At 39.7% G+C, this 25,881-nt stretch overlaps 1 protein-coding gene across 1 annotated transcript in view; it reads right to left on the reverse strand.

Moving 5' to 3' along the window:
- Positions 1–609: 609 nt before the first annotated feature.
- Positions 610–25,881, reverse strand: part of LOC140739537 (rap guanine nucleotide exchange factor 6-like) — a 116,078-nt gene continuing 90,806 nt past the window's right edge. Inside the window, 7 exon segments of the mRNA XM_073067937.1 lie at positions 610–713; positions 7,856–8,032; positions 9,812–10,035; positions 13,356–13,379; positions 19,041–19,164; positions 22,941–22,965; positions 22,967–23,153. Of these exon segments, the coding sequence (XP_072924038.1) occupies positions 685–713; positions 7,856–8,032; positions 9,812–10,035; positions 13,356–13,379; positions 19,041–19,164; positions 22,941–22,965; positions 22,967–23,153 (790 nt within the window). The 3' untranslated portion in view covers positions 610–684.

Genomic DNA, 25,881 nt, shown 5'->3' on the forward strand with positions numbered 1-25,881 from the left:
AGTAAAGCAGCTCATTTTTCAGGAAATTTTACATAATTGACAGTGCCTTACATAAAAAAAGATTTTAACCCAGAGTAATGTTACTTCCATTTGAGTGTTCAATTATTTGGTTCATGTTTGTAAGCACTGTTGCTGAAATGTGGGAAGGAACCTTTGTGCTGCTGTAGGAATTAAATCTTGCAAACTGTTTAAAGGGTCCAGCATACCAAGAAACTCTACACAAACCAAATGGTACAGGAACAGTACACTGTTTCGGTTAAATGTTGTTGAGACCAATAAAGAACAGTGCTGTAGCAAAGGTAAAGAGGAGGCCAGGAGGACTAACCTTACTTTTAATACACAGTCACAAGAAGTGGAATGGCCATATTCAGACAGAAAACTTGCACTTATTATAATGTTCACAATAAAGCTAATAAGCTCTTTCCACTTTACATTCCCACTTTGGAATATTCTATACATATTATCACTAAAACCTGCGTTGACTTTTATTGCTTTCCACTAGAATCCAGTACAGACTGTTTGTTGGGATTTAGATTTTGTAGCGACCAACATTAGTTTAGCACACACAAAGTACACTGCAGATGCTGTGGTCAAATCAACACGTACAAACAAGCTGGAGGAACTTAGCAGGTCAGGCAGCATCCGTTGAAAAGAGCAGTCAACGTTTCGGGCCGAGAACCTTCGTCAGGACCATCCTTCAGAGGTGTGATAATCTATAAGGATGGGACAGAAAGTACAAGAACTAGCAGACTTTGCCAACTCATGCCCTCTCCTCACAACCAAGGAATGTTTTTTCTTAAAATTCATTCATTCAAGTTGCTGACAAATCCTGTTGTCCGTTCCCACTTGGCTGTAAAGTACCGGTAAGTATGTTGCTAGGCTATTTCAAAAGTAACTAAATTGGATCTGGAATTACAAACAGGATAAGGATTTCATATTTCTCTCCTTGAAGGTGACTAAGGAACTGATATGTCGTACAATGATCGAACTATTTCAAGTTCATCATTTAATTAATTTTAATTTTGCTTATTCTGGCTGCTACACTGGGATTTGAATTGCAGTCTCTGAAACCCCACAGTTAAGAAAATCAAGTAAAATGTTCAGATTAGAACTGCAATTAAGATCATTCCAAAGTAAAGCTATCTCTACCTTATTTCAACAAAGTTCCTCAAATCCAAATTCATATTTGTGTTCCCAAAATAATCTTTAACTGAAAGTTTTTATGAACCAACAGTTGACATAAACTCATGTAACTTCTTGACCAAGTGCAAAAACTCATTTGCAACTAATTTGTGGAGTTGGTAGGGAAATTCTTACATTCAACATTCACTTCAACTGCGTATTAAATAACAAAATAACTAACAGTGTGAAAGCAGACAGTTTGCCATACAATCAACCCCATCAGACTTATTTCTTGAAGCAAAAAGTGATACAAAATTAAAGACTCCAGCAAGCAGGCACCATGATTTGTTGATTTAATATTGTTCATTGAATTAAATCAAGAGTTCAGCAAGGAACTTTAGGTGTGTGCCAGTTTATACAAAACTCTCATACCACTATAATATTTAGAATTTAAAATTTATACAGAAACAATTCTAGTAGATGATAAAATAGTCTAAAAGTGTATAAAAATAATTTAGTACCCAAAGGCTACAAAGGACTGGATCAAAGTTACACTTTGATAAAATAAGACAACAGTGATCATACTAGGTATAGTATAACTGCGTGATTCCTACACATGGCCAATCCATTGCTGACAGTGCAAAATTCTTTTTAAATACAGCCTTTCAGATATTTCTGTTATAATATAGGATTGGAAGTACTGAGTGAATACTTGTTAATGAAACTGCTCAAAAATAAAACAATCTGTTAAGAAACACAAAAGCCAGAGAAATAACTTCAATAAATTAAGCTCTGTCACAGTTGTGAAATCTTAGCGGGAGTAAATGGGTGAAAGGGAAACGGAAGGTGGGGGAGGAGAGGAAGAGGTACAAGGTGGTAGGCGAAGGTGAACCCAGGAGACGGGAAGGGGGCGGGTGAAGTAAATGAATGGAAGGGAGTATGATGATTCATGCATGATTATGAATAACACTTGGGTTTGGGGCAGATGATTGAGCAGCACTCTCAGAATTACCAGACAGCAGAGTGGAACTCCTTCCCATCTGGGAAAAACTGGGTAGAAATTTATCAGTCGTGGCTTCCACCAGAAGAAAAAAAATCATTTCTTTTCGAGAAAAAAGCTGTTACCGTTAGACGTGGCATTATATTTGATTGGAAGTTCCAGTACTTCCCTGGTGACTCAGTGAATAAAGACTACAATCCGGCTTGGGAGGAAGCAGGCTGCTAAATGGCATTTTTACCCAAGTCAGGAAGTAGTGAAAGCAAGGCTGTTGTGAAGGGAAAATGGATAAAAAATATATATTTCTATCTCTGATTACTATAGTCATACTTGGTTAGACAGTACACAGTCAGGTAGCATGTTGAACCTTGGAATCATATATTCTTTTAGCACTTGCTCTTTAAATTCAACCATTATATTAATATTTGAGCAAAGTATTGAAGAGCCAGTGCCAGTTTTACCCAATTGTTTTGAGAAAACTGAGAGGCAGTTTCATCCTCACTATATCACACATCCCCTTAAAATGACAATGCTTAAGTTTTAGTAGCTTCTAAACCATTGACTGTTTTCATTGAAACAGTACTACTTCATGCACAAGTGCAACACTTCATCCAGGTAGACAGAAGAAACATCGCTATGTAAAACCACAAACAAGAGAAAAGCTGCAGATACTGGAAATCAAAGTAATACACACAAAATGCTGGAGGACCTCAGCAGGCCAGGCACATCAATGGAAAAGAGTAAACAGTTGACATTTTGGGCCGACACCCTTCATCAGCATTGGAAAAAAGAGATTAGAAGTCAAAGTAAGAAGTAGAGGTAGGAGAGGAAGAGATACACGGTGGTGGGTGATAGGTGAAACCAGGAGATGGGGAGGGGTGAAGTAAAAAGCTGGGAAGTTCATTGGTGAAAGAGATAAAGGGCTGGAGAAGGAGGAATCTGATAGGAGAGGACAGAAGACCATGGGAGAAAGGAAAGGGGGAGGAGCACCAGAGGGAGGTGATGGGCAGGTAGGGAGAGAAGGTAAGAGAGGGAATGGGAATGGGGAATGGTGAAGAAAAAAGGGGGCGGGGCATTTACCAGATGATCGAGAAATCGATGTTCACGCCATCAAGGTTGGAGGCTCCCAGACAGAATATAAGGTGTTGCCCCTCTCACTTGCTCTCATTGTGGTAGTAGAGGAGGCCATGGACTGACATGTCAGAATGCGAATGGGAAGTAGAATTAAAATAGCGGCCAATGGGAGATCCCATTTTTTCTGGCGCTCCATGAAGCTGTCTGCCAATCTACATCCGGTCTCACCAATACATAGGAGGCTGCACCGGGAGCTCAGGATACAGTAGATGACCCCAACAGACTCACTGGTGAAGTGTCGCCTCACCTGGAAGGACTGTTTGGGGCCCTGAATGGTAGTGAGGGAAGAGGTGTAGGGGCAGGTGTAGCACTTGTTCCGCTTGCAAGGATAAGTGCCAGGAGGGAGATCGGTGGGGAGGGACAAATGGACAAGGGAGCGAACCCGATAGAAAGTGGAAAGCATGAGGGAAAGGGGTGATCCCTTTGGAGATGGCCAAATGTACCAAGAATTATGTGCTGGACGCTGAGGCTGATGGGGTGGTAAGTGAAGACAAGAAGAATCCTTTCCCTGGTGGCGGGTGGCAGGGTTTCCAGAACTAAATAGATGTCCTCTTTCTTCAGAGAAAGGGGCTTTCCTTCCTCCACCATCAACACTACTGTCATCTCTTCCATTTCACGCACATCTGCCCTCACCCCATCCACCTGCCACCTCACCATGGACAAGCCTGCTGTAGACAATGAGAACCGACATAGACCGGGAGACCGCACCTACGCTCCGTCAGCCAGAAAAAGCAGAATCTTCCAGTGGCCATCCATTTTAATTCTATTTTTCAATCCCATTCTGACATATCAGTTCATGGCCTCCTCTACTGCCACAAAGAGGCTACACTCATGTTACCTTATATTCCATCTGGGTAGCCTCCAACCTGATGGCATGGACATTGATTTCTCCAACTTCCGGAAAGTGCTCCCTCCCCTTCTCCTTCACCATTCGCCATTCCCATTTCCCTCTCTTACCTTCTCTCCCTGCCTGCCCATCACCTCCCTCTGGTTCTCCTCCCCCTTTCCTTTCTCCCATGGTCTTCTGTCCTCTCCTATCAGAATCCCCCTTCTCCAGCCCTTTATCTCTTTCACCAATCAACTTCCCAACTTTTTACGTCAGCCCTCCGCCTCTTTACACCAGCGCTCCACCTCCCCTGGTTTCACCTATCACCTACTATTTTGTACCTCTTCCTCTCCTCCCTCCACTTTCTTGCTCCGACTTCTAATCTCTTTTATCCAGTCCTGATGCAGGGTCTCAGCCCAAAGGGTTGACTGTTTACTCTTGTCCATAGATGCTGCCTGGCCTACTGAGTTCCTCCAGCATTTTGTGTGTGTTATCATAGCTATGCAAACTCTAGGCAATTTAGAGAACCCCCCCCCCCCACACACACACACACACACAAAGCTTCCATTAGAATTAGCTTACAAGTGAAAAAATGCTCCACTTTTGCTGCCAATCTCAAGAAAGGCACTTCCATCTACTATTACAAAAGGAACATTTTACTGGAGCTGTTCCTTCTTTTTCTTTTTATTCAGACAAGCCACTGTACATAGGAGATGAAGAAACATTCATATAGTTTTCCTTCTCCTACTCCTCATCATCTTAGGGTACAACCATTTAAAAGGTCGACTGCTGGAGTTGTTGCTGCAGCTGCCTTGATCTGTCCCTACAGTTGGTGCAGAACTTTTATCTGAAACACCTGTTACGTGTCCTGCAGTTCCTTCTGCCTCCCTTTTGTCTAATGAAACCTGTCTATATCTGGAAGAGCTTCGTTCTTGGAATCTCCTGAAGGGTGACCTTATTCTCTTTCTATTCTTTGATTCATGTTCTTTTTCGCTTCTAGCGTTCTTGACCCCGCTCAGGCCTGTAATCTGCTGAATCTTCTTTTGCATGTTGACATCACCTACACCACAGGTACATGCCACAGTGCTCCTGTGCCTGACCTCACTAGCAAGAGAAGAAGAGCAAGTAGATACTTTTGGTGGATTTGAATATTGTGACCACAATGGGATACAAGCTGGTAGAAAAAGGGATGAAACATGTTAAAAAAAAAACCTTATTCAACAACATAAATACCTAAACTTCTGAGGCCATTTTTGTTTTTTGTAGCACAAGCTGTCGTAATACCAGGGTGCCTCAGTCAGAAGCGTTTTGTCTAGTATAGATAACGATTAAGTAGTATCTAAACATAACAATGTTTTTGAGTATCATTTGCCACCCATTATGAATCACAGATCTGAATCCTACAGTTCATGAACAGCTAATAGAAATTACAGATAATGTAATTCAAATTCTAATGAAAATTTCATTATTTTCTGCATCACTGAATCACCGTCTTCTTCTTCTGAACATGGTGCTGGGATATGTTTCCACAACTATAAATCACAAATTGATACCTAGGGCATGTAACCATTACTCAAAATGAACTTTGACATTGACCTCTAATTGGCCAGTAAGGTTTACTTCATTAAAATGCAGTAAGCAGTGTAATTTTTTTATAAAGTTTATCTTTTATAGCTTGAAATCATGCAATGTGTTCTCAATATTTACACAGAAAGGAAATAGAATACCACTCATTATACTATAGATTATTGTCAAATAAATGCCAGGAAGTTATAAAATATCCTAATGGTCACCTGAAGCACAGTTTTGTTTTTGCCAATAACTCTGCTGAAATAAAGCTAAAACTTTATCATTATTAAGAGTCAATCTGCCCAAAAAAGTGAACTAAACTAACCCTCATTGTTTTCTTTACCCCGTCCACATCACCTCCCAGCTTCTTACTTCATCTACCCTCCCCTCCTCCCCCCACACTTGGTTTCACCTATCACCTGCCAGATGCACTTCTTCCCCTATCCCCACCCTCTTATTCTGGCCTCTGCCCCCTTCCTTTCCAGTCCTGATGAAGGGTCTTGGCCCAAACTGTTTCTCTCCCTCCATAAATGCTGCCTGACTTGCTGCAATCCTCTAGCATTTATGTGTGGTGGTCAAGATTTCCAGCACCTGCAAAATCTCTTGTGACCAGGAATAAATTATTGAGCTTACTCAATTTTCGTCAGAAACTATAATTGTATTAGGCTTCATTTTTAGAACACATGAATAAATAAATTTGGTTTAGTTCAGAATAGATCATAGAAAAATTATAGTACAGGAACAAACATTTTGTCCATTACATCTATGCCAGCTCCTAGAACAGCAATCTGGTCAGCTCCAATCCCCTACTCTTGCCTTACAGCCAAAATCTTTCTCTTAAGTCTCTTTTCAATTTCTATTTGAAAGTCCTGGTTGATTCTCTTTCCACTACCTGTTGAGTCAGTGAGTTCCAGATCATAAAGACTTCTTGAATTGGAAAAAAAAGGTATTTTTCACTTGCCCCTGGTCTAAATTTTAAATCTGTATTCTCCAATTTTTCGGCCATTGACTAATGAAAGCAGCTTTAATTCAGGTTTATTCCACCTAAAATTCTCTGAAATCTTTTTCTGGCCAAGGTTCAGTGCAAGTATGCTGGGACCCTGGTGGATAATTCTAAGACATACATCCAGTCTAGCAGATACGAGCTTTATAAAATTATGCCATGTCATTAAGATATTTAAATTGATAAGCCTCCACAAGGACACCATTACAAAGATTCTCCTCAACACCTGCTTCAATAAGAATGGTCCTCGTTTCACCATTTGAATCCTGATAGCTGAAATCACTCAAAACTAGAATGATTTGTTTTGAAACATCCTCTCAGTGTTTCAGATACCTTCCAAAATTTGACAACTACATCTGGACACAATGTTCTAGCACCTGGGGTTTTATAGGAATTAAATAGACACAACTTTCCTGCTTTTGTGTTCACAAAATGCTGGAGGAATGCAGCAGACTCGGCAGCATCTCTGGAAAAATAGTCCTCCCAAAGGGTCTCAGCCCGAAACGTCGACTGTACTCTTTTCCACAGATGCTGCCTGGCCTGCTGAGTTCCTCCAGCATTTTGTGCGTGTTGCTTGGATTTCCGGCATCTGCAGATTTTTTCTTGTTCGTGATTTGTCTCATGCTTCTATGTATGATGGTCAACTTATAAATATTTGAACCAGACCCTAAATCTTACACAAGCATTTCATTGAAGTGTGACAGGCAGTAGGCAGACAACTAGCTGTCTTATAGAGGCTTATCAACACAAATATTTTGCCCTTACATGGGCCAGTAAAAGAGAACCTAGGCTAATGGTCTTCCAAACTCTGAAGGTAAGCAATATGCCCCAAAAGCCAACTGTAACATGGAGATCATGGTGTGGAATCCCTGGCTCTGAAATACTGCGAACTAAAGGCAAAGACAACGGAGAGCTTTACCTACTGTCAAAGTGTCATTTATGAAAGGCCCATTCAGAGACTTTACAAAATTAGAAACTTGAAGTCATTAAAAACAAAAACTGAAAAAATATAATTTTTTGGGAAGCAACGATCTCTGTTGTTTCCTAGATTATTGCTACAGTATCGCTACTCTATTGAAACTGCAAGAGGTTTTGCTATCGTACAAGCAATTCTCCTTTACACTTACAGGATGTAAACATTTCATGAGAATGGAACTCAATAACAAGAAATATCCATTAGAACCAAAATGGATAAAACAATTACCGAATGATGGAGTTGGTACTTTTTTGCGTGAGTTGCTTGAAGGTACTGCTGGCAATTGCAGGGTTTGGCTCATCCGTTGCTGGACTTGGTGCTTTCCCTGCTGACCAGATGACCTTGTAATTACTGGGGACATGTCTGAGCTTTTATATGACCGCCGTTCACCAAAGTTCTTGCTTACTGTTACAAAACAAAAGCAATTAATAGCAGCACCTGACTTAAAAAGTCATTCAGTGTTGATTAATCAAGATAATTCATTTTATGTAAGTGTGTTAAATAATAATCTGAGAAATTTCAAGAAAGCATAGCTTTATTTGGGCTGCACTGAAACACAGTGTGGGTTAGAAATTCCATTTTGTTTTTATAACATTCACAATCCAATATAAGCTAGTATATCTTTAGTTCCAAACAGAAAATTGTTAGTTCTTGCTAGTTTAAGAAATGAACCAATTTTATTTATGAATGTTTGGACTGCATTAGCATTATTTGATAATTCCATTCAATTCAGAATTATAGAGTTCTTTAACATATCTCAGTTTTATATGAAATATTCACTTATATTTGCTCCTGGCATGACACCAGTTGTAGAGAAAAATAAAATTATCATTATTAATTCTCATAAAGCTCCCAGTATAATACCAGCATTGTGCTCCATTTAATTGTTATCTCCACACAAAATCCACTTGATTTCATTTCATTACTAAACATTTCACTACAGACACAACCACCTGATGGCAGTATGCTGTTGCAGCTAATGGGCAGAAATTTCAATAGCACTTTCACACAACATCAATGTATTATTGCTTCCATCACTTATGAAAGGTCGGTCCACTTTGCAGTTTAACCTTTAACCTCCTCATCCATGATTCTGAAAGTGTAACTTCAACGTGGAAAATCAATGTTCATTTAAATATATTTTCATTTCCCGCACATTTTAACAATACACCTGCTTGAACTGAGAGGTTAAATAGAAAACGGATTCCTTTCCCCCGTGGTTTCCAAATACAATAAGCTACTATGTGGCAGCTGAATAAGAAATATCAAGATATTCATGCCTCTCAAATTTTCTTCAACTGAGTCTAAACTTGCAGGCTTCCATGATTAATACTGTACCTCATCTTGTGAAGAGGAAAAAGCATGCGACAGTATAATCTTATACCTCTGTTATACATTCAGGCTGTGTTGTCATAAAAGAAAATTAAAATTATGCCCTCTGTTATAACCTATGATTATTTTGTATGCAGTTCCTTTTGGTTTAAAGACTAAAAATGAACTATAATTGATCATTTACTCACAGAGGTGAGAATGACCAATTTATTTTATTAATGGCAAGTTAAAGGTAAATATTGGCCAGGTGTACAGGATATGGTGCTGTCCTCTTAGTTCAGTAAATCTAGTTGGTTGAGAGGTGAACAATGCAGATCAAAAAGCTTGATGTATGATTCCCTGCCATTGATGATGTGGAGAACACACTGAAGTAGAATGGACAGTAAGCCAGATTTCACCATAACCACCATCCAAATGCGATTGCATTTGATATTTGATATAAGGGAATGTAGACAGTTGGCATGATTCTCCTGAGACTGCTAAATGTCATTGTATTAGTAAAGGATAAATTGTTACCTAATTGCGCAAATACTGATATTAATCTTTGACTATCAAATTCTCTTTGAAAAGTGGGTCAGGAAATTGAGGAGAGGGAAGAAAAAAACAGCTGTTGTACATAAATGGATAATTTGCTTGTTGATGATTCTAATTTAATAAATCCCAAACCCAAATAAATGGTGGAAGTTAATTGTTCTGTATTTACTTCTGAAAAAAATTCTTTGGTATCTGAATAAAACTGAGTATCACGAATGGCAAAAACTATTCCTGCTTCAAGTTATTTTCAAATAATAAATTGCTAAATGTTTCTTCATTAACAATTCAAAACAATAATCATCACTGGAGTTCACTCACATGTGCAATAGGCAGGCTCACATTGCAATGACATCATTTGAATGTTTTCTTCATTCGTCTCCACATTTAGGTTTGAGAAATACTGCTTAACCTTTCGAGCCATTTGTGCATCCTCATAAAGCTTCTTGGCATTGAGCAGGGAGCTTCGACGTACTCGCTTCTTATGACCCCCGCCTTGGACTGAATCTAACACGTTGGAATTTGTGCTGCCTTGACTTAATGACCTGTCCAAAGGTAAGAAGCAGAAATCAAAATGCAGCCAGGTTTTCTCAGCGATGTATAGAAACTAGCGCATGCAGTGAATAAGTGGAGGATGTTAGTTCATGGCACCTGCCGCCACTTCGTCAGCATCACATGCCCACAATAACAGAGAAAGATTTGTGAATAACAGACCTTACAATGGCACAGGAATAATTGAAATGAGTTAATAGATATCAGGATACCGAGAAAAATTTTAAGCAATATAGTTCCTCTTGACCATAATAAAGAAAATCTACATTGGTAACACACTGTATGTGAATTAATAGGAGATTTGCTTTTATTTACTGAACTACAGGCATATGACTGCAAACCACCTGGTGGTCAGCTTAATACTTTTAAGGATGATTAAAAAGTTCTTGAACATTCCTTTCCTCAGCCATCACAAATAAAAACAGATAAAGGTCCTCCCCAGTCTATGAGCACCTGACTTACCTACATCCCATACATACAATTGAGTGTTTGGGAGTCATTGGCTGTATTTAAGGCATATTAAAGCTTCTTCATAGGAAAAGGAGAAGGTGGGTGAATGTGGTTAAATGGCAGAATAAATATGATGGCCAATTGGCCTAATTCTGCTCATATAATCTAAAACATTGTAAACTATTTTGTTTCATCTAAGCCCCTTTTACTAAGGCAATCCAGATCAATGCTGGAAAAGTTAAATATCAGCAATTCAGCTCTATGTTCAATACAATCATACCGTCAGTTCTAATTAATGAGCTCAAAAACCTGAGCCTCTTGACTTCCCTCTGCAACTGGATCCTTGAATTCCTCACCAGATGACCACAGTCTGTGAGGATCAGAAATAACATCTCCTCCTCACTGGCCATCAACACAGGGGCACCTCAAGGATGAGTGCATAGCCCCCTGCTCTACTCTCACTACACCCACAATTGTGTGCCTAGGCACAGTTCAAACGCTATCTATAGAACGATACAACTATGGCCGGCAGAATTTTAGATGGTGATGAGGAGGCATATAGGCGTGAGATAGGTCAGCTGACTGAGTGTTGTCATTGCAAAAACAATGCACTCAGCATCAGTAAGACCAAGGAATTGATTGTAGACTTTAGGAAGGGGAAGTCGAGGGAACACACACCAGTCCTCAGTGAAGATCAGTATTGGAAAGGATGAGCAGTTTCCAGTTCCTGGGTGTCAACATTTCTGTAGATCTATCCTGGGCCCAACATATTGATGCAATTACAAAGAAGGCATGACAGCGGCTATATTTCATTAGCAGCTTGAGGAGAATTAATATGTCACCAAACCTAATTCGCAAATTTCTACAGATGTACTGTGAAGAACATTCTATCTGGTTGCATCACCATCACCATCACCATACTGCATAGTATGCAGGGGCCACTACACAGGATCATAAAAAAGCGGCAGAAAGTTGTAAGCTCAGCCAGTTCCATCATGGGCACTAGCCTCCCCATCATAGAGGGCGTCTTCAAAAGGTGATGTCTCAGAAAGGTGGCATTCATCATTAAGGGCCCACATCACTCAGAACATGGCCTCTTGGACCATAAGACATAGGATAAGAATTAGATCATTTGGTCCATCGAATCTGCTCCACCATTCAATCATGGCTGATTCTTTTTCCCCCTCCTCAGCCCCACTCCCCGACCTTCTCATAAACTTTGATGCCACGTCCAATCAGGAACCTATCAAGCTCTGCCTTAAATTCACCCAACGACCTTGCCTCCACAGCTGCCTGTGGTAATAAATTCCACAAATTCACCACCCTCTTCTAATTGCTACCATCAAGGAGGAGGTACAGGATCCTGAAGACACATACTCAGCATTTCAGTAACAGCTTCATTCCCTCCTCTATCGAATTTCTGAATGGACAGTGAACCAAGAAACACTACCTCAGTATTTTCCCCTCTCCTTTTGCACTATTTGTTTTCTTTTTTATATGTATTGTTACAGTAATTTATAGTTTTTATTATGTCTTGCAATGTATTATGTATTATCATTTTACTCCAGCCCTACTGCTGTGATGCACCATCAATAACTCACTCTGAGACGTAAGAAGCGAGGTATCGGCTTTTATTGACTGGAAGAATGAACAACACTACATCCTGGAGAATGAGGCCGGGCATCAGACCTCAATCGCCTTTATACAGGGGTCTGTGGGAGGAGCCACAGAAGCAGTCAGCAGGGGTCTGTGGGAGGAGCCACAGGAGCAGTCCAGTCAGGTATATCTAGTTCACCACATGCTGTTACACCTTTTTTGCAAATTCCTTACCTAACTGTTCCTTTAATTCCCACCCATTACTGTATTGGGAGGCCTAAAGAATATCCCCTGTGATATCCTCTCTCTCTTGTTCCTAAATTCTTTCCATATGGTCTCATGGGATACTCCCTCCAATACATCCTCCGTAACTACAGCTGCTATATTCTCCCTAGTCTGTAGGGAGAACTGTCCTCTTCTATCATGTCTGAAACTGCATTACCATGGAAAAAAAAGCTATTATTTTTGCCCTTTCCTCAATCACATTTCCATGATTGTTAACATCATGATTTCAAGTGCTGATTCATGCTCCTAGTTCATCTGTCCTATCCAGTAAATCCAGTAAAGTAAATTCAGTTGAGGCCTACCAGACTTCTCATGCTACCAAACCTGTTTCTGTCTACTCTTCCTACTAGATTTCTTGCATTATCCTCTACATTAGGGGTTCCCATCCTGGGGTCCACAGACTCCTTACTTAATGGTGTTGGTCCAAAGGGGTTGGGAACCTCCGTTCCACATCTATACATGCCATTTATCAAAAATGTCTTAGGTCAGTACATGTTCCAGCACTCATCAAAGATATCAACTCAACCATATCAAATAGGTATAAAATTATTCACCACTAATACAGTTGCAAAGCACAAAATTTACTGAAAAATGCTCTTTTCTTGCAAAATAAATGCACAAGCTCAGACACAGTTTAAAAAAAACATATAAAATGGATCTAAAGTTATCCATCATGAATACGATTGCAAAACACAAAATTTACTGCAAAATGCTCTTCACTTGTAAAATAAATGCATAAACCCAGGCATGGTCTTAAAAAATGCTTAGAGTTTATATACATTTTTAAAAAATTGCATGCATTGTTTGTTGTAAAAGGCATTTAGTTGAAGTAGTTTAGAAGTTATTCTGCAATATCACAATATTGTAAGGGGACAGGTGGGATGGATATTAGGTTAAGTGAGACATGCTGTTTTACAGGGCAGGCAGTCGTGAGGAGGATGCAGAGCTGTTATGTGCCAAAACCTATGCACAGACTACTTACCCCAAACTCCTCCATCTCTTCTTCCTGTAAGTGAGAGCCATGAACATTGAAGCATGTGTTCAGAGAGAAAGGCAGAAAAGATAAACCAGTTCAGAAGAGAAAGAGGACGAGGGGAAGAGTGCAGTACAAGGGAACAGAGAGTGCTATAAAACTGGCACTACTATTCATTATCAAATCAATAAGATTTGATCTAATCAGAACATACTATTGATATCAAAAAATAAATAGCTGGACGATCTCTGCAGGTCATGCAGCATCTGTGGGGACAAAGAGATAGTCGATATTTCACGTCAATTTTCTGCATCATTACCAACAATGCAGAGGGAGGAAAGCCAGTCTATAGAAGTGACAGGATTGGAAAGGGTAGGTTCAGGTTATTGAGTGAGGGGGGGCATTCAGGTAAAGGAACCAGGTGAGGAAGAGGTAGGAAAGGTAACCCAAGGAGAAGAAATCCAGGTAGATAGGAAAGTGGAAGACTTGCAGATGGAGCCAGGTTGGAGGTGGGTGTAATGTGTCTATGTAATGAGAGGGGATGGAGAAAGGGATGGGAAAGAAGAATAATGGCAGGCAGACCCGAGGTGGGAATCAGAAAGGAATACAATGAGACTGTGTTTGCTGTCAACTTCTAGCTTCTGTCTCAACCATTTCCTTTGCTCTCTCCCAACCTGGCTACATTTCCCTAAAAAAAAATACTTTTTCCTACTTCTTATACTTCCACTTATCACCTACAGTACTCGGCCTGTGTCTCATCTCTCCCACCTCCCCCATTGCTCCACCTGCTCATCTTCTCATACGCTCCACCTTACAGCCTCTGTCTCACCCCTCCCTCTCACTTCTGCATATTGGTTGTGTTCCCCTTTACCCCAACCCCCTCCCAACCGAAACAGCAACAAACCCATTTTACCTCCACAGATGCTGTTTGACCTGTTATGTTCTTCGAGCAGTTTATTCCAAAATTCCAGCATCTGCAGACTCTTGGCTCGACATACTGCTGATACGTTGCAGAGAAACTGGTGAACAGTTATAATCCTGCAACTATTCCAGACTGAAAGCTGGATTTTAACTGAGTGAAAGAAAAAGTTCAAAATGCACACTATAAAGATTTTAAAACAAATCACATTCTCTTGTGGCCTTGTAGGTATTAAAGTGAGAAGTAATGCAAGATTTAAGCAGGATTACAGACCATTCCAGATTCTGCAAAACCTATTTCCTAGATCTGTGGTTGAATTTAATTTGGATTAGTTTCAAATCCCTTTGTCTAAAGCTGTTCCCTAAAAGAGCATTCCATTCAATTAACCCAATAATCTAAATATAATGAAAGAAAAAACGCTTTGTACATGGAGTCTTTCAATGAACCATGAGAGCGGTGTCATGGAATCAACAGCAGAATGATCCATTTTTATTTGGGGCAATGGTATTTTGACCATGAAGTTGCGTCCCAGCTGTGTATGAGATATGCAGGTCAGGGCAGTATGATATGGAGAGCAAGCTGTTGCCTATGTAGCAGGCTACCCCTCTCCATGCAGCTGGTGAATCCAAAGGAATGGCAGAGACCACTAAAGTTTGGGACCATCATCGACACAGGAGTTACCAGTCAGTGTTGAGCTTAACCCAGGCCTGGGGACTTCAGCTCCAGATTCTTCCTTAGGGTTTACTCCCGAAACCTTCCTCAATAGTGGGTATTGCTGAAAGGCAGAGGAGTTTGAGATCAGAGTTTTTCATCTCCTAGATGAGCTGCCCAGCCCCATCTGACTGGTTTTAAGGTGCCAATAGCCTGCCTTTGCTTCTTCTCTTGTCAGTAGAAATCGCTCCGAATGGCTTAGTAGCTAAGCCACACGAGAAGACCAGGAGCTAGACTTGGTTGTCAGAGGCTATTTGAGATGCACACCATAGAGGGCATTTAATAGGTAATGTGAGCTTATCCCCACTACCACTTCCAGCTATAACAACCTTATGGAACCTGGCATCTTTTACAAACCCCATTTCCAGAAAAGTTGGAATATTTTCCAAAATGCAATAAAAAAAAATCTGTGATATGTTAATTCACGTGAACCTTTATTTAACTGACAAAAGTACAAAGAAAAGATTTTCAATAGTTTTACTGACCAACTTAATTGTATTTTGTAAATATACACAAATTTAGAATTTGATGGCTGCAACACACAACACACTCAACAAAAGTTGGGACAGAGGCATGTTTACCATTGTGTTACATCACCTTTCCTTTTAATAACACTTTTTAATCATTTTGGAACTGAGGATACTAATTGTAGTAGATTTGTAATTGGAAATTTTGTCCATTCTTGCTTGATATAAGACTTCAGCTGCTCAACAGTCCGTGGTCTCCATTGTCTGATTCTCTTCTTCATGATGCGCCATACATTTTTAATAGGAGATAGATCTGGACTGGCAGCAGGCCAGTCAAACACACGCACTCTGTGTCTACAAAGCTACGCTGTTGTAGCCCATGCAGAATGTGGTCTGGCATTGTCCTGCTGAAATAAGCGTGGACGTCCTGGGAAGAGACGTCGCCTTGATGGCAACATACGTCTCTCTAAAATCCTAATATACACCTCAGAGTCGATGGTACCTTCACATACATGCAACTCACCCATGCCGTGGGCACTGATGCACCCCCATACCATCACAGATGCCAGCTTTTGCACCTTTTGCTGATAACAATCAGGATGGTCATCTTCGTCTTTGGCACGGAGAACTCGACACCCGTTTTTTCTGAAAACTAGCTGAAATGTGGACTCGTCTGACCACAGCACACGGTTCCACAGTCTTTCAGTCCATCTGAGATGAGCTCGGGCCCAGTGAATTCGCCGGAGTTTCTGCATAGAGTTGATGTATGGCTTCCTCCTTGCGTAATACAGTTTCAAGTTGCATTTCTGGATGCAGCGACGGACTGTGTTAAGTAACAATGGTTTTCCAAAGTACTCCCGAGCCCAGGTGGCTATAATTGTCACAGTAGCATGACGGTTTCTTAGGCAGTGCCACCTGAGGGCTCGAAGATCCCGCGCATTCAACAGTGGTTTCCAACCTTGACCTTTACACACTGAGATGTCTCTGAATTCTCTGAATCTTTTCACAATATTATGTACTGTAGATGTTGAAAGACCTAAATTCTCTGCAATCTTGCATTGGGAAATGTTCCTTTTGAACTGACTAACAATTCTCTCATGAATTTTGGCACAAAGGGGTGAGCCACGACCCATCCTTGCTTGCAAAGACTGAGCCTTTGATGGACGCTACTTTTATACCCAGTCATGATACCTCACCTGCTACCAATTAGCCTGCTTAATGTGGAGTCTTCCAAACCAGTGTTACTTGAATATTCTGTGCACTTTTCAATGTTATTTTAACTCTGTCCCAACTTTTGTTGAGTGTGTTGCAGCCATCAAATTCTAAATTTGTGTATATTTACAAACTACAATTAAGTTGGTCAGTAAAGCTATTGAAAACCTTTTTTTTGTACTTTTGTCAGTTAAACAAAGAAATAAAATCTAGTGCCAATAAAAAATGAGGAACTGCCTCATTAAAGATTCCACACTCCCTTTGTTTTTTCCTAAATTAATACTCTCTACCAATTACTGCCAAGTTGAGAACAGCAGCACTGAAAGGCAGCAATGACATGTTGTGCATTCACAGTACAAAATTCATAGATGTCGTCAATGTATATGCATTTGCAGTAAGTGCAGTATTTCATTGATTTGGACTAAGTATATCCAGATGGAAAGAGGTGGAGTAATTTATTAAGAACCAGTGGAGATTTGTGGCAAATATGACTATTTGAAATACATCTTATGGAAATGTTTGTTTGATGATGAACTTCAATAAAAAATAAATTACAAAAAAAAGAACATTGTAAAAATATTCTTCAGCCAGTTTATCTTCAATTTATTTTATAGCTATTTGGATGCTGGAGGCCTGTGACTCGTGGAGTGCCGTAGGGATTGGTGCTGGGTCCCTTGTTGTTCGTCATCTATATCAATGATCTGAATGATAATGTGGTAAACTGGATCACCAAATTTGCAGATGACACCAAGAATGGGCATGTAGTGGACAGCGATGAAGGCCATCATGGCTTGCCAAGAGATCTGGATCAGCTGGAAAATTGGGCTGAAAAATGGCAGATGAAATTTAAGTCCTGACTAAGGGTCTCAGTCTAAAACATCAACTGCACTTCTTGCTATAGATGCTGCCTGGCTTGCTGTGTTCCACCAGCATTTTGTGTATGTTAGGTGAAATGTAATGCAGACCAGAGTGAGGAGTTGCAGTTTGGTAGGACCAACCAGGGTGGACATACAGTGAACAGTAGGGCTTAGGGATCTAGAAATGCAGGTCCATAATGTATTGAAAGTGACACCACAGGTAGATAGGGTCATAAAGAAAGCTTTTGGCACATTGGCCTTCATAAATCAAAGTACTGAGTACAGGAAATGGGATGTTATGTTGATATAACATAGCATTGCTGAAGCTTAATTTGGAGTACTGTGTGATGAAAGGGAATGGAGAAAAATGAAAGAGAAAAAGAAATGTCTCAATGGATATCCATGCTGAACTGGTGCACAAGTACTGGCCATTGGTTATACCTATCTCTACACATACAGCTAAGTTAACCACGGAACTGAGAAAACAGGTGGCTGACTGAAACTGAATGTGTAGTGAGCAAACCAAAAGCAAAACACGTCAGTTTAAAACAGAGGCTGTGGGGGAATTTCCAATGACTCTTGATAGATTATGGTTGATTATGATCAGGGAGATTGAGTTTAGAATCACAAGGTAGCTCTATAATACTCTGATTTCACATGTATTCACTCTTAGAATATTGTGTCCAGTTCTGGTCACCTAATTATAAGAATGACGTGGAAGCTTTAGAGACGGCGTAGAGGAGATTTACCAGGATGCTGCTTGGATTGTAGAGAATGTCTTATGAGGATAGGTTGTGCAAACTAAGGCATTGCTCTTTGGAGCAAAGGAGGATGAGAGGTTCCTTGATAAAGGTGTATAAAATGATAAGAGACACAGATCAAGTGGACAGCCAGAGACTTTTTCCCAGGATGGAAATGGATAATATGAGGGCTCATAATTATTAGATGATTGGAGGAAAGTATGGGGGAGGATGTCAGAGACAAGTTGTTTATGGTACATAAAGGGTGGTAGGAGCATTGAACACACTGCTGGGGTAGTGGTAGAAGCTCTTAAGACAGGCAAATGCATGAAAAAAATGGAAGGCTATGTGGGAGGAAAATGTTAGATTGATCTTGGAGTAGGTTAAACAGCTGGGACAACATCATGGCCGAAGGGTTGTATTGTGCTGTACCATTCTGTTCTATGTTAAAAGCAAGTTTAAATGTTGAGGTGATAGCTTTTCTTTCCACGGAGAGGAATGAAAACATAAAACAACAGATAACCAGAAAGTCAGTTGGCAACACATACTGTGATTAGCATTAAGCTGTATGCTGTAACTCTCTCAAAGAAACTGAAAGCATTTTCTCTATAAATTATACAACCATTTATGAGATTTTTAAGTATAGAAGTCCTATTAAACAAGAAATAGTTTGCAGAATGGAATATATTTTCATCAAACTTCCCCAAAACCAAAACATTCAAGACTTGCATTGCCCTGACCACATTTTAAAAATTGAATCCTCAGTTGGTTTCTTGACAATTACTAACCTATTCCTGAACATTACAGCAGGATCCATGTTAACTGAAGTCATGCGGACAACATGGCGAATCTCCTTGGCGATCATCCGCAGCTTCTCAAAATTTGCCAAACCTTCCACTTTGAAGTCATTTCCTTCAGAGAAAAAGAAAGATAATTTTGCCACTGAATGACAATTCCAATTTATAACAAAATATACAAAGAACGGTATAATATAAAATATTATACAATACACAAAATACATATACAAAACAACATAATAAAATATACAAAAATAGGCCTTTCACCCTTTGATCTTGTTCAGTAGCTACAAATGCATTTAATACAAATGCTTTTGAGAATCTGCTTTGCCATCACTGATGAAGTTAGCAGCTCAAAGGCCACCTGCCACAATCATCCTAACTACTCCTCCTCACAGCTTGACTCCTGCCATTGTCTTTTCTTCCAATTTGTCTCTTTCTGCTGCAGCTGTTCTCAAAGTAAGGCCCTCTGCTCAAGGATGTCCAAAATCTCCCCTTTGCTCTGCAAATTTGGCCTCACCCTGGTTGATAAAGCACTCACGTGGATTTCCTCTATTTCCCATACACACGCTCCTACCTCCCCTCTCCACAGACAGGACAAAGTTAAGACTTCACTTGCTCCTCACCTTTTAGACTCCACATCCAGTATGTTATCCTTCACTAGCTACAATGGAATCCTGCCACAGTCACATCTTACTCCTTTTCTACAGCACCACTCTCTCTATAATGTCCTGGTCTACTTATCCCTTTCCAACTACACCTCCCTGTCCTTTGGCACTGTAGAAGGTACAACATTTGCCCCTTTACCTTCTCACTCACCACTATCCAGAGACCTAAGTAGCCCTTCTAGCTGAGGCAGAGATTTATGGGCACCTCCTCCAACCTGGTCTGTTGTAGATGATGCTCACAATGTGGTCTACTCCTCATTGGCACGGCCAAACTTAGGCTAGGCAACTGCTTTGAAAAGCACCTGTGCTCTGTCTGCAACAGCCATCTTGAGCTTCCAGCTGCACGTCACCATTAGCTACCAGCCTCTGTCCTACTCTTCAGCTGCATTTCTTTATACTGGACACCTTTCCTTATACCCATCATCCCGCTTGACACAAAACTACAGCACAGGACCAAAAGAAGCCGCAGAAGGTTGTAAATCTAGTCAGCTCCATTTGGGCACTAGCCTATAAAGGACTCAGGACATCTTCAGGGAGCAGTGTCTCAGAAAGGTAGCGTCCTTTATTAAGGACTTCCAGCACCCAGGGCATGCCCTTTTCTCACTGTTACCATCAGGAAGTCAATACAGAAGCCTGAAGGCGCAGACTCAGCATTTAGGAACAGCTTCTTCCCCTCTGCCATCCGATTCCTAAATGGACTTTGAAGATTTGGACACTACCTCAATTTTTAATATACAGTATTTCTGTTTTGGCACATATTTTAAGTCTATTCAATACACATAATTGATTTACTTGTTTATTTATTATTATGTTTATTTTAATTATTATTATTATTTTCTCTCTCTGCTAGATTATGTATTGCATTGAACTGCTGCTGCTAAGTTAACAAATTTCATGTCACATGCCGGTGATAATAAACCAGAGTCTGATTTCCACAGATTCCACTTGAACTGCTGTGTTCTCCAGCAGTTTACTTTTTGCTCAATAATCTAATGCAGCTCCATTTAGACAAGGCACGCAGAAATGTTCAGCTTCGTACACAATATTGTTAGAACTACCACCTTTTCAGCACACACAGTTGATTCTTGATGAAGTTTGGTGGTGTTGTGGATCGTGTAGAAGATTATCAAGAATTGCAACAGGACATTGATAGAATGCAGAGTAGGGATGAGAAGTAGCAGATGGGGTTTAACCTAGAAAATTGTGAAGTGATTCAGTCTGGAAGGGCAAATTTGAAGGGAAAATATAGGATTAATAGTAGGAGTCCTAGTAGTGTGTAGGAACAAGGGATTTTGGAGTCCACATACATAGATCCCTCAAAGTTATTTGGCAATTTTGTTATGTTGCACGATGTGTTATCCTTCATTGTTCAGGGGATTGAGTTTAAATGCAGTTAAGTAATGGTGCAGTACTATAAAACACTAATTAGAACACATGTGGGATATTATGTCGATTCTAGTTACCTCATTGTAGGAAGGATGTGAGAGCTTTACAGAGGATGCAGAGGAGATTTACCAGGATGCTGGCTGCATTGGAGAGTACGTCTTATGAGTATAGGTTCATCGAGCAGGGGCTATTCTCGTTGGAGAAAAGGAGGATGAGAGGCAACTTAATAGAAGTGTTTAAGATGATAGCAGGCAACGACAGAAGTGGACAATACAAGGGAGAATAACTTAAAGGTGATTGGAGTAAAGAATAGGAAAATAACAGAGGTAAATTTTATATATACAAAGAGCTGTGGGTACGAGGAACACAATGGTAGTGGTGGTGGGACAATTAAGAGACATTTAAATAGTTATATGAATGATAGAAAAATGAAGGGCTATATGGGAGAGAAGGATTAGATAGATCATAGAATAAGGAAAAAGTTTGCACGACATCAAAGGCAAGGCCAAAGGACCTGTTCTGTAATGTTCTATGTTCTTGATCCTGTATAGATCTATAAATCGTGTTGGAGCACAAATTTAACGCACACATTATAAAATACCAGTGAACTAAGTGAAACTAGTATTTACATAATTTCAGCCTTGGGGGACTATGATATTACCTGCCATCTATTCGAAGGTGTGATACAATGAGACACTACATATGGAGGTGACACGGTATTGCACCAAGCAAGTTGATGACTGAAGGTCAGAGTTCTGGGATGATTATGACGATGAGGTGTTCTGGTGAAAAGCATTTTTATTTTGTAGTGTTGCTCATTTCTCCTTAGTAAACGAGTTTAAAAAATGGGGCAGACTCAATGGGCCAAATAGCATGCTTCTGCTCCTGTATCTTATGGTCTAAAATGCCCCAGGGATTTTGTGTTAATGAAAGGCATAAAAAGAATGTTTGTTATGGAATTTTGGAAAGCAGCCTGTTTCAATTGGAAAACTGTCAATACCTGTAAAATGCAAGCCTAGAACACAATGAACTTTATGACAGCAATTGATGAAATAATCCAGATCAACAACAGGTCCCAATTACTCTCGTTAATCCCAATCCTAAAAAAGTCAAGTGCTATTGATCACGAAGTATTTTATTTAGTTGAATATATATATTACTGAGATCATAATATTTTAATGTGTTTAGGATTTTTAGAACAATCGGAATGTTGACACACTGAACAATTGCAATTCTAACAACTAGAGACAATTAACTACATTATATTGTGACAAGTATGTCACATAAAAACAGAAAAAAATAGGCTTCCTGGATTTGATTCATTTCATGTCACGTGAAATTCTTGCTCTGCTGAACAAACATTGCGCAGAAGTAATACAACAAATTTGTAGCTATTAGGTTAACCATCTCCCTATTAGGTAAATTTATACAGCTGTCAAATAAAAACAAATCTATCAAGTTTCATCTACCTGACAACTGCACATTGTGCTTCAAAAATGTGATACGCCCATAGCCTCAAAAAAAATGTTTCTCTTTGTATTTAAATTCTAGTGTCATGGGAGTCAGCTCACCAAGTTGTGAAGGTCACTCATATTTTCCAGCATTTGATAATATTGTGACTGGCAGCCTAACCCTCACCTCTCTGAATAAACAAACCCACACAGTTAGAAAATTAGTACGTGACCAGTGGTTTAATCAGCATCCTGAGTATAATGGAAACTCCACATTGTCACACAAAGGCTGAAGATGCCACTGCAAGAGTTAAACACTTAACAAGCAGTTGATCGCATGCTGTGAATTATCTACATGAGCAGTTCTGACTGGAATAAAGGAATACCTTCATGCAGAAAAGTGAGATCTTTGTTTGACTACAGGGAACAGTGGAATGATGGGTGGCTGCAGACTCTGACTGCTGAGAACATTTCTGTATTTTGCCATGTTTCTCGAGGGATCAAAGAGATCTTGAAGGTCTCGTAGCAGCTTTTCATACTTGCTTGGAAGCTTTTCCCAAGTGCCTCTAAGACGTGCAACTGGTGCAAGATTTAACCCACTGAAAAATAAAAAATTGAATATTTTTGGAATACTTACATATTCTGATTTTCAAACATAGTAACACCCAATAAACACATTATCATTCAGATTTTTTAATCTAAGATGCATTAATTACAAAGTATGACATTATTTACAGTGCAAACACGTCTTTTGGTCAAACGGGTACATTCCATTTATGCTCACTTGGAGCATAAACATTAATCCTTCCCATTAATCTTTATCTAACTTAATCAATATCTTTCCATTACTTTCTCCCCTCCACTTACTTAGCTGCCATTGAATGCATTTATACTATTTGCAAACACTGAGGGCATTGAGTTACATGTTCGAATGAATCTCTAAGTAACAAATATCTCCAGAAATTTCTACAGAGTTGTTAAGAACTTACAGATTTAATGCCACTGTTTCAGTACAATTTTCAGACCTATCCTCTCAAACCCCTGCACCATCTTAATACTTGCTTCAAAATGCCCATTGGTTTTGTTTTATTTAAAAAGAGAATGGTCCACAAAGCTGTTCAGCCTTTCCAAATTCATATTTTCTCTCAGTTTTTTCATTTTGGCATATATTGACCCTTTTGCTTTAACCTTTCCAGGCTATACAGACCCAGACAATGAACCATACTCAAAGCATTGCCAAATAAACCTTCACGTAGCATCTGTGCTTTTCAATTCTATCATATGTGAAACCACCTTAGGTAATTGATTCCCTTTTCACTCTTTATAATGGCTTTATAAACCTGCAGCACTTTTAGTAATTAGTGCAGTTGTTTCATTGATCCCCCAGTTCTTTTACCCCTATTTTGGCAGGTATTTTCCAAGGAGTATGCACTCTCATGCCCACTATCAAAACAGATATCATACTTCCATGAAGAAAAATGTTTGCCAATATATGAACATTCTGAAAGTTTATTATTATCTTCCTTTCACAGTCCTTCCCTGCAGTGCTATGGATGATGGTTCCACAAGTTTGGAAACTATATTCTCAATACTGAGCCCAAAGAGTTTATGAAAATGATGAACATGAGAAGCCTTGGCCTTGATCTTCCTGGAAAAATACCTCACACATTTTTTTCAGTCTGAATACATATGAAGAGTAAGGCAAGCTTAGTAATTATTATAACTTTTCTTTCTAAAAATTCATTCATTATCTGATAATAGTTGTACCGTGGAGAGCATGCTGACAGGCTGCATCACTGTCTGGTATGGAGGGGCTACTGCACAGGACCAAAAGAAGCTGCAGAAGGTTGTAAATCTAGTCAGCTCCATCTTGGGCACTAGCCTACAAAGTACCCAGGACACCTGTAGGGAGCGGTGTCTCAGAAAGGCAGAGTCCATTATTAAGGACTTCCAGCACCCAGGGCATGCCCTTTTCTCACTGTTACCATCAGGAAGTCGATACAGAAGCCTGAAGACACACACTCAGCGATTCAGGAACAACTTCTTCCCCTCTGCCATCCGATTCCTAAATGGACTTTGAAGATTTGGAAACCACCTCACTTTTTTAAATATACAGTATTTCTGTTTTTGCACATTTTTAATAGTCTGTTCAATAAACACAATTGATTTACTTGTTTATTTATTATTATGGTTTATTTATTTATTTATTTATTTATTTATTTCTCTGCTAGATTATTTATTGCATTGAACTGCTGCTGCTAAGTTAACAAATTTCATGTTACATGCCGGTGATAATAAACCTGATTCTGATTCTGAATTGACCACTGTTATCAATGCCTGCTTTTACTGTTATGATACAAAGCAGATGATACAAATCGTTGTTCCCAATGTAGTCAGCACTTTGCTTTTGTTTCAATTACTCAGTAAATTAGACAAACCTATAGAAACAGATAGAGTATTAGTGTTCAGGTCAATGACATTTGCAAAGTCAACCAGGTCAGAATGCTAATAGATATAAAAAGGACAGACCAGGAAAAGGGACAAATTAAATGGTTGGCAAATCAGTTGAGCCTTGATCTCAACCACTATATCATTATTTTCTCCAATCTTTTCAAAGCTATCATGGCCAGTGGCCTTTCTTGCATCTGTTCCTAAATTTGAAGCCATCCTGCCTTACGTTAAGCCTTGTTCAATGATCATTGATCCCAGAATCCTAGAAACATACAAGAGAGAAGCAGGCCATTTTGGTTTAACGTTTGGCCTTTTTGTTTTACCAGCCATGACACCTACCTATGCTAATCCCATTTGCCATATTAGGCCTTAATTTCACATTCCTTAATGCCTCTAAGTATTTGTCTAAATGCCTTTTAAACTTTGTAATTTTCTCTCCCTCCACCATCTCCTCAAGCTTATTCCAGATAGTCATTTCACTGTCTGAAAAAACTTTTCCTTCGGATTATCCTTTAAATTTCTCCCCTCCCCTCTCACCTTAATCCTGTGTCCTCTTGTTCTAGACTTTCCTACCCTGGGAAAAATTATTTTGACTCTGGTTTATCTTCATAACCATCTGTAAGATCAGCCTTCAGCCTGCTACATTCCAGTGAGAATAAATCCAGCCAATCCAATCTCTTCTCATAAATACAGCCTTCCAAGCTAGTCAACGTGTTCTGCGCTCTTTATTGCTACTACACCATTCCAGCAGTGTGGCATCCTGAACAGTATAGAGTATTCCAAGTGTGGTTGTGGTGAACAACATATACCTGTCTGGACTGCTCCTGTGCCTCCTCCAACAGACCCCTGCTGACTGCTTCTGTGGCTCCTCCCACA

Source organism: Hemitrygon akajei, chromosome 15, assembly GCF_048418815.1.
Source record: "Hemitrygon akajei chromosome 15, sHemAka1.3, whole genome shotgun sequence".
Lineage (NCBI taxonomy): Eukaryota > Metazoa > Chordata > Chondrichthyes > Myliobatiformes > Dasyatidae > Hemitrygon > Hemitrygon akajei.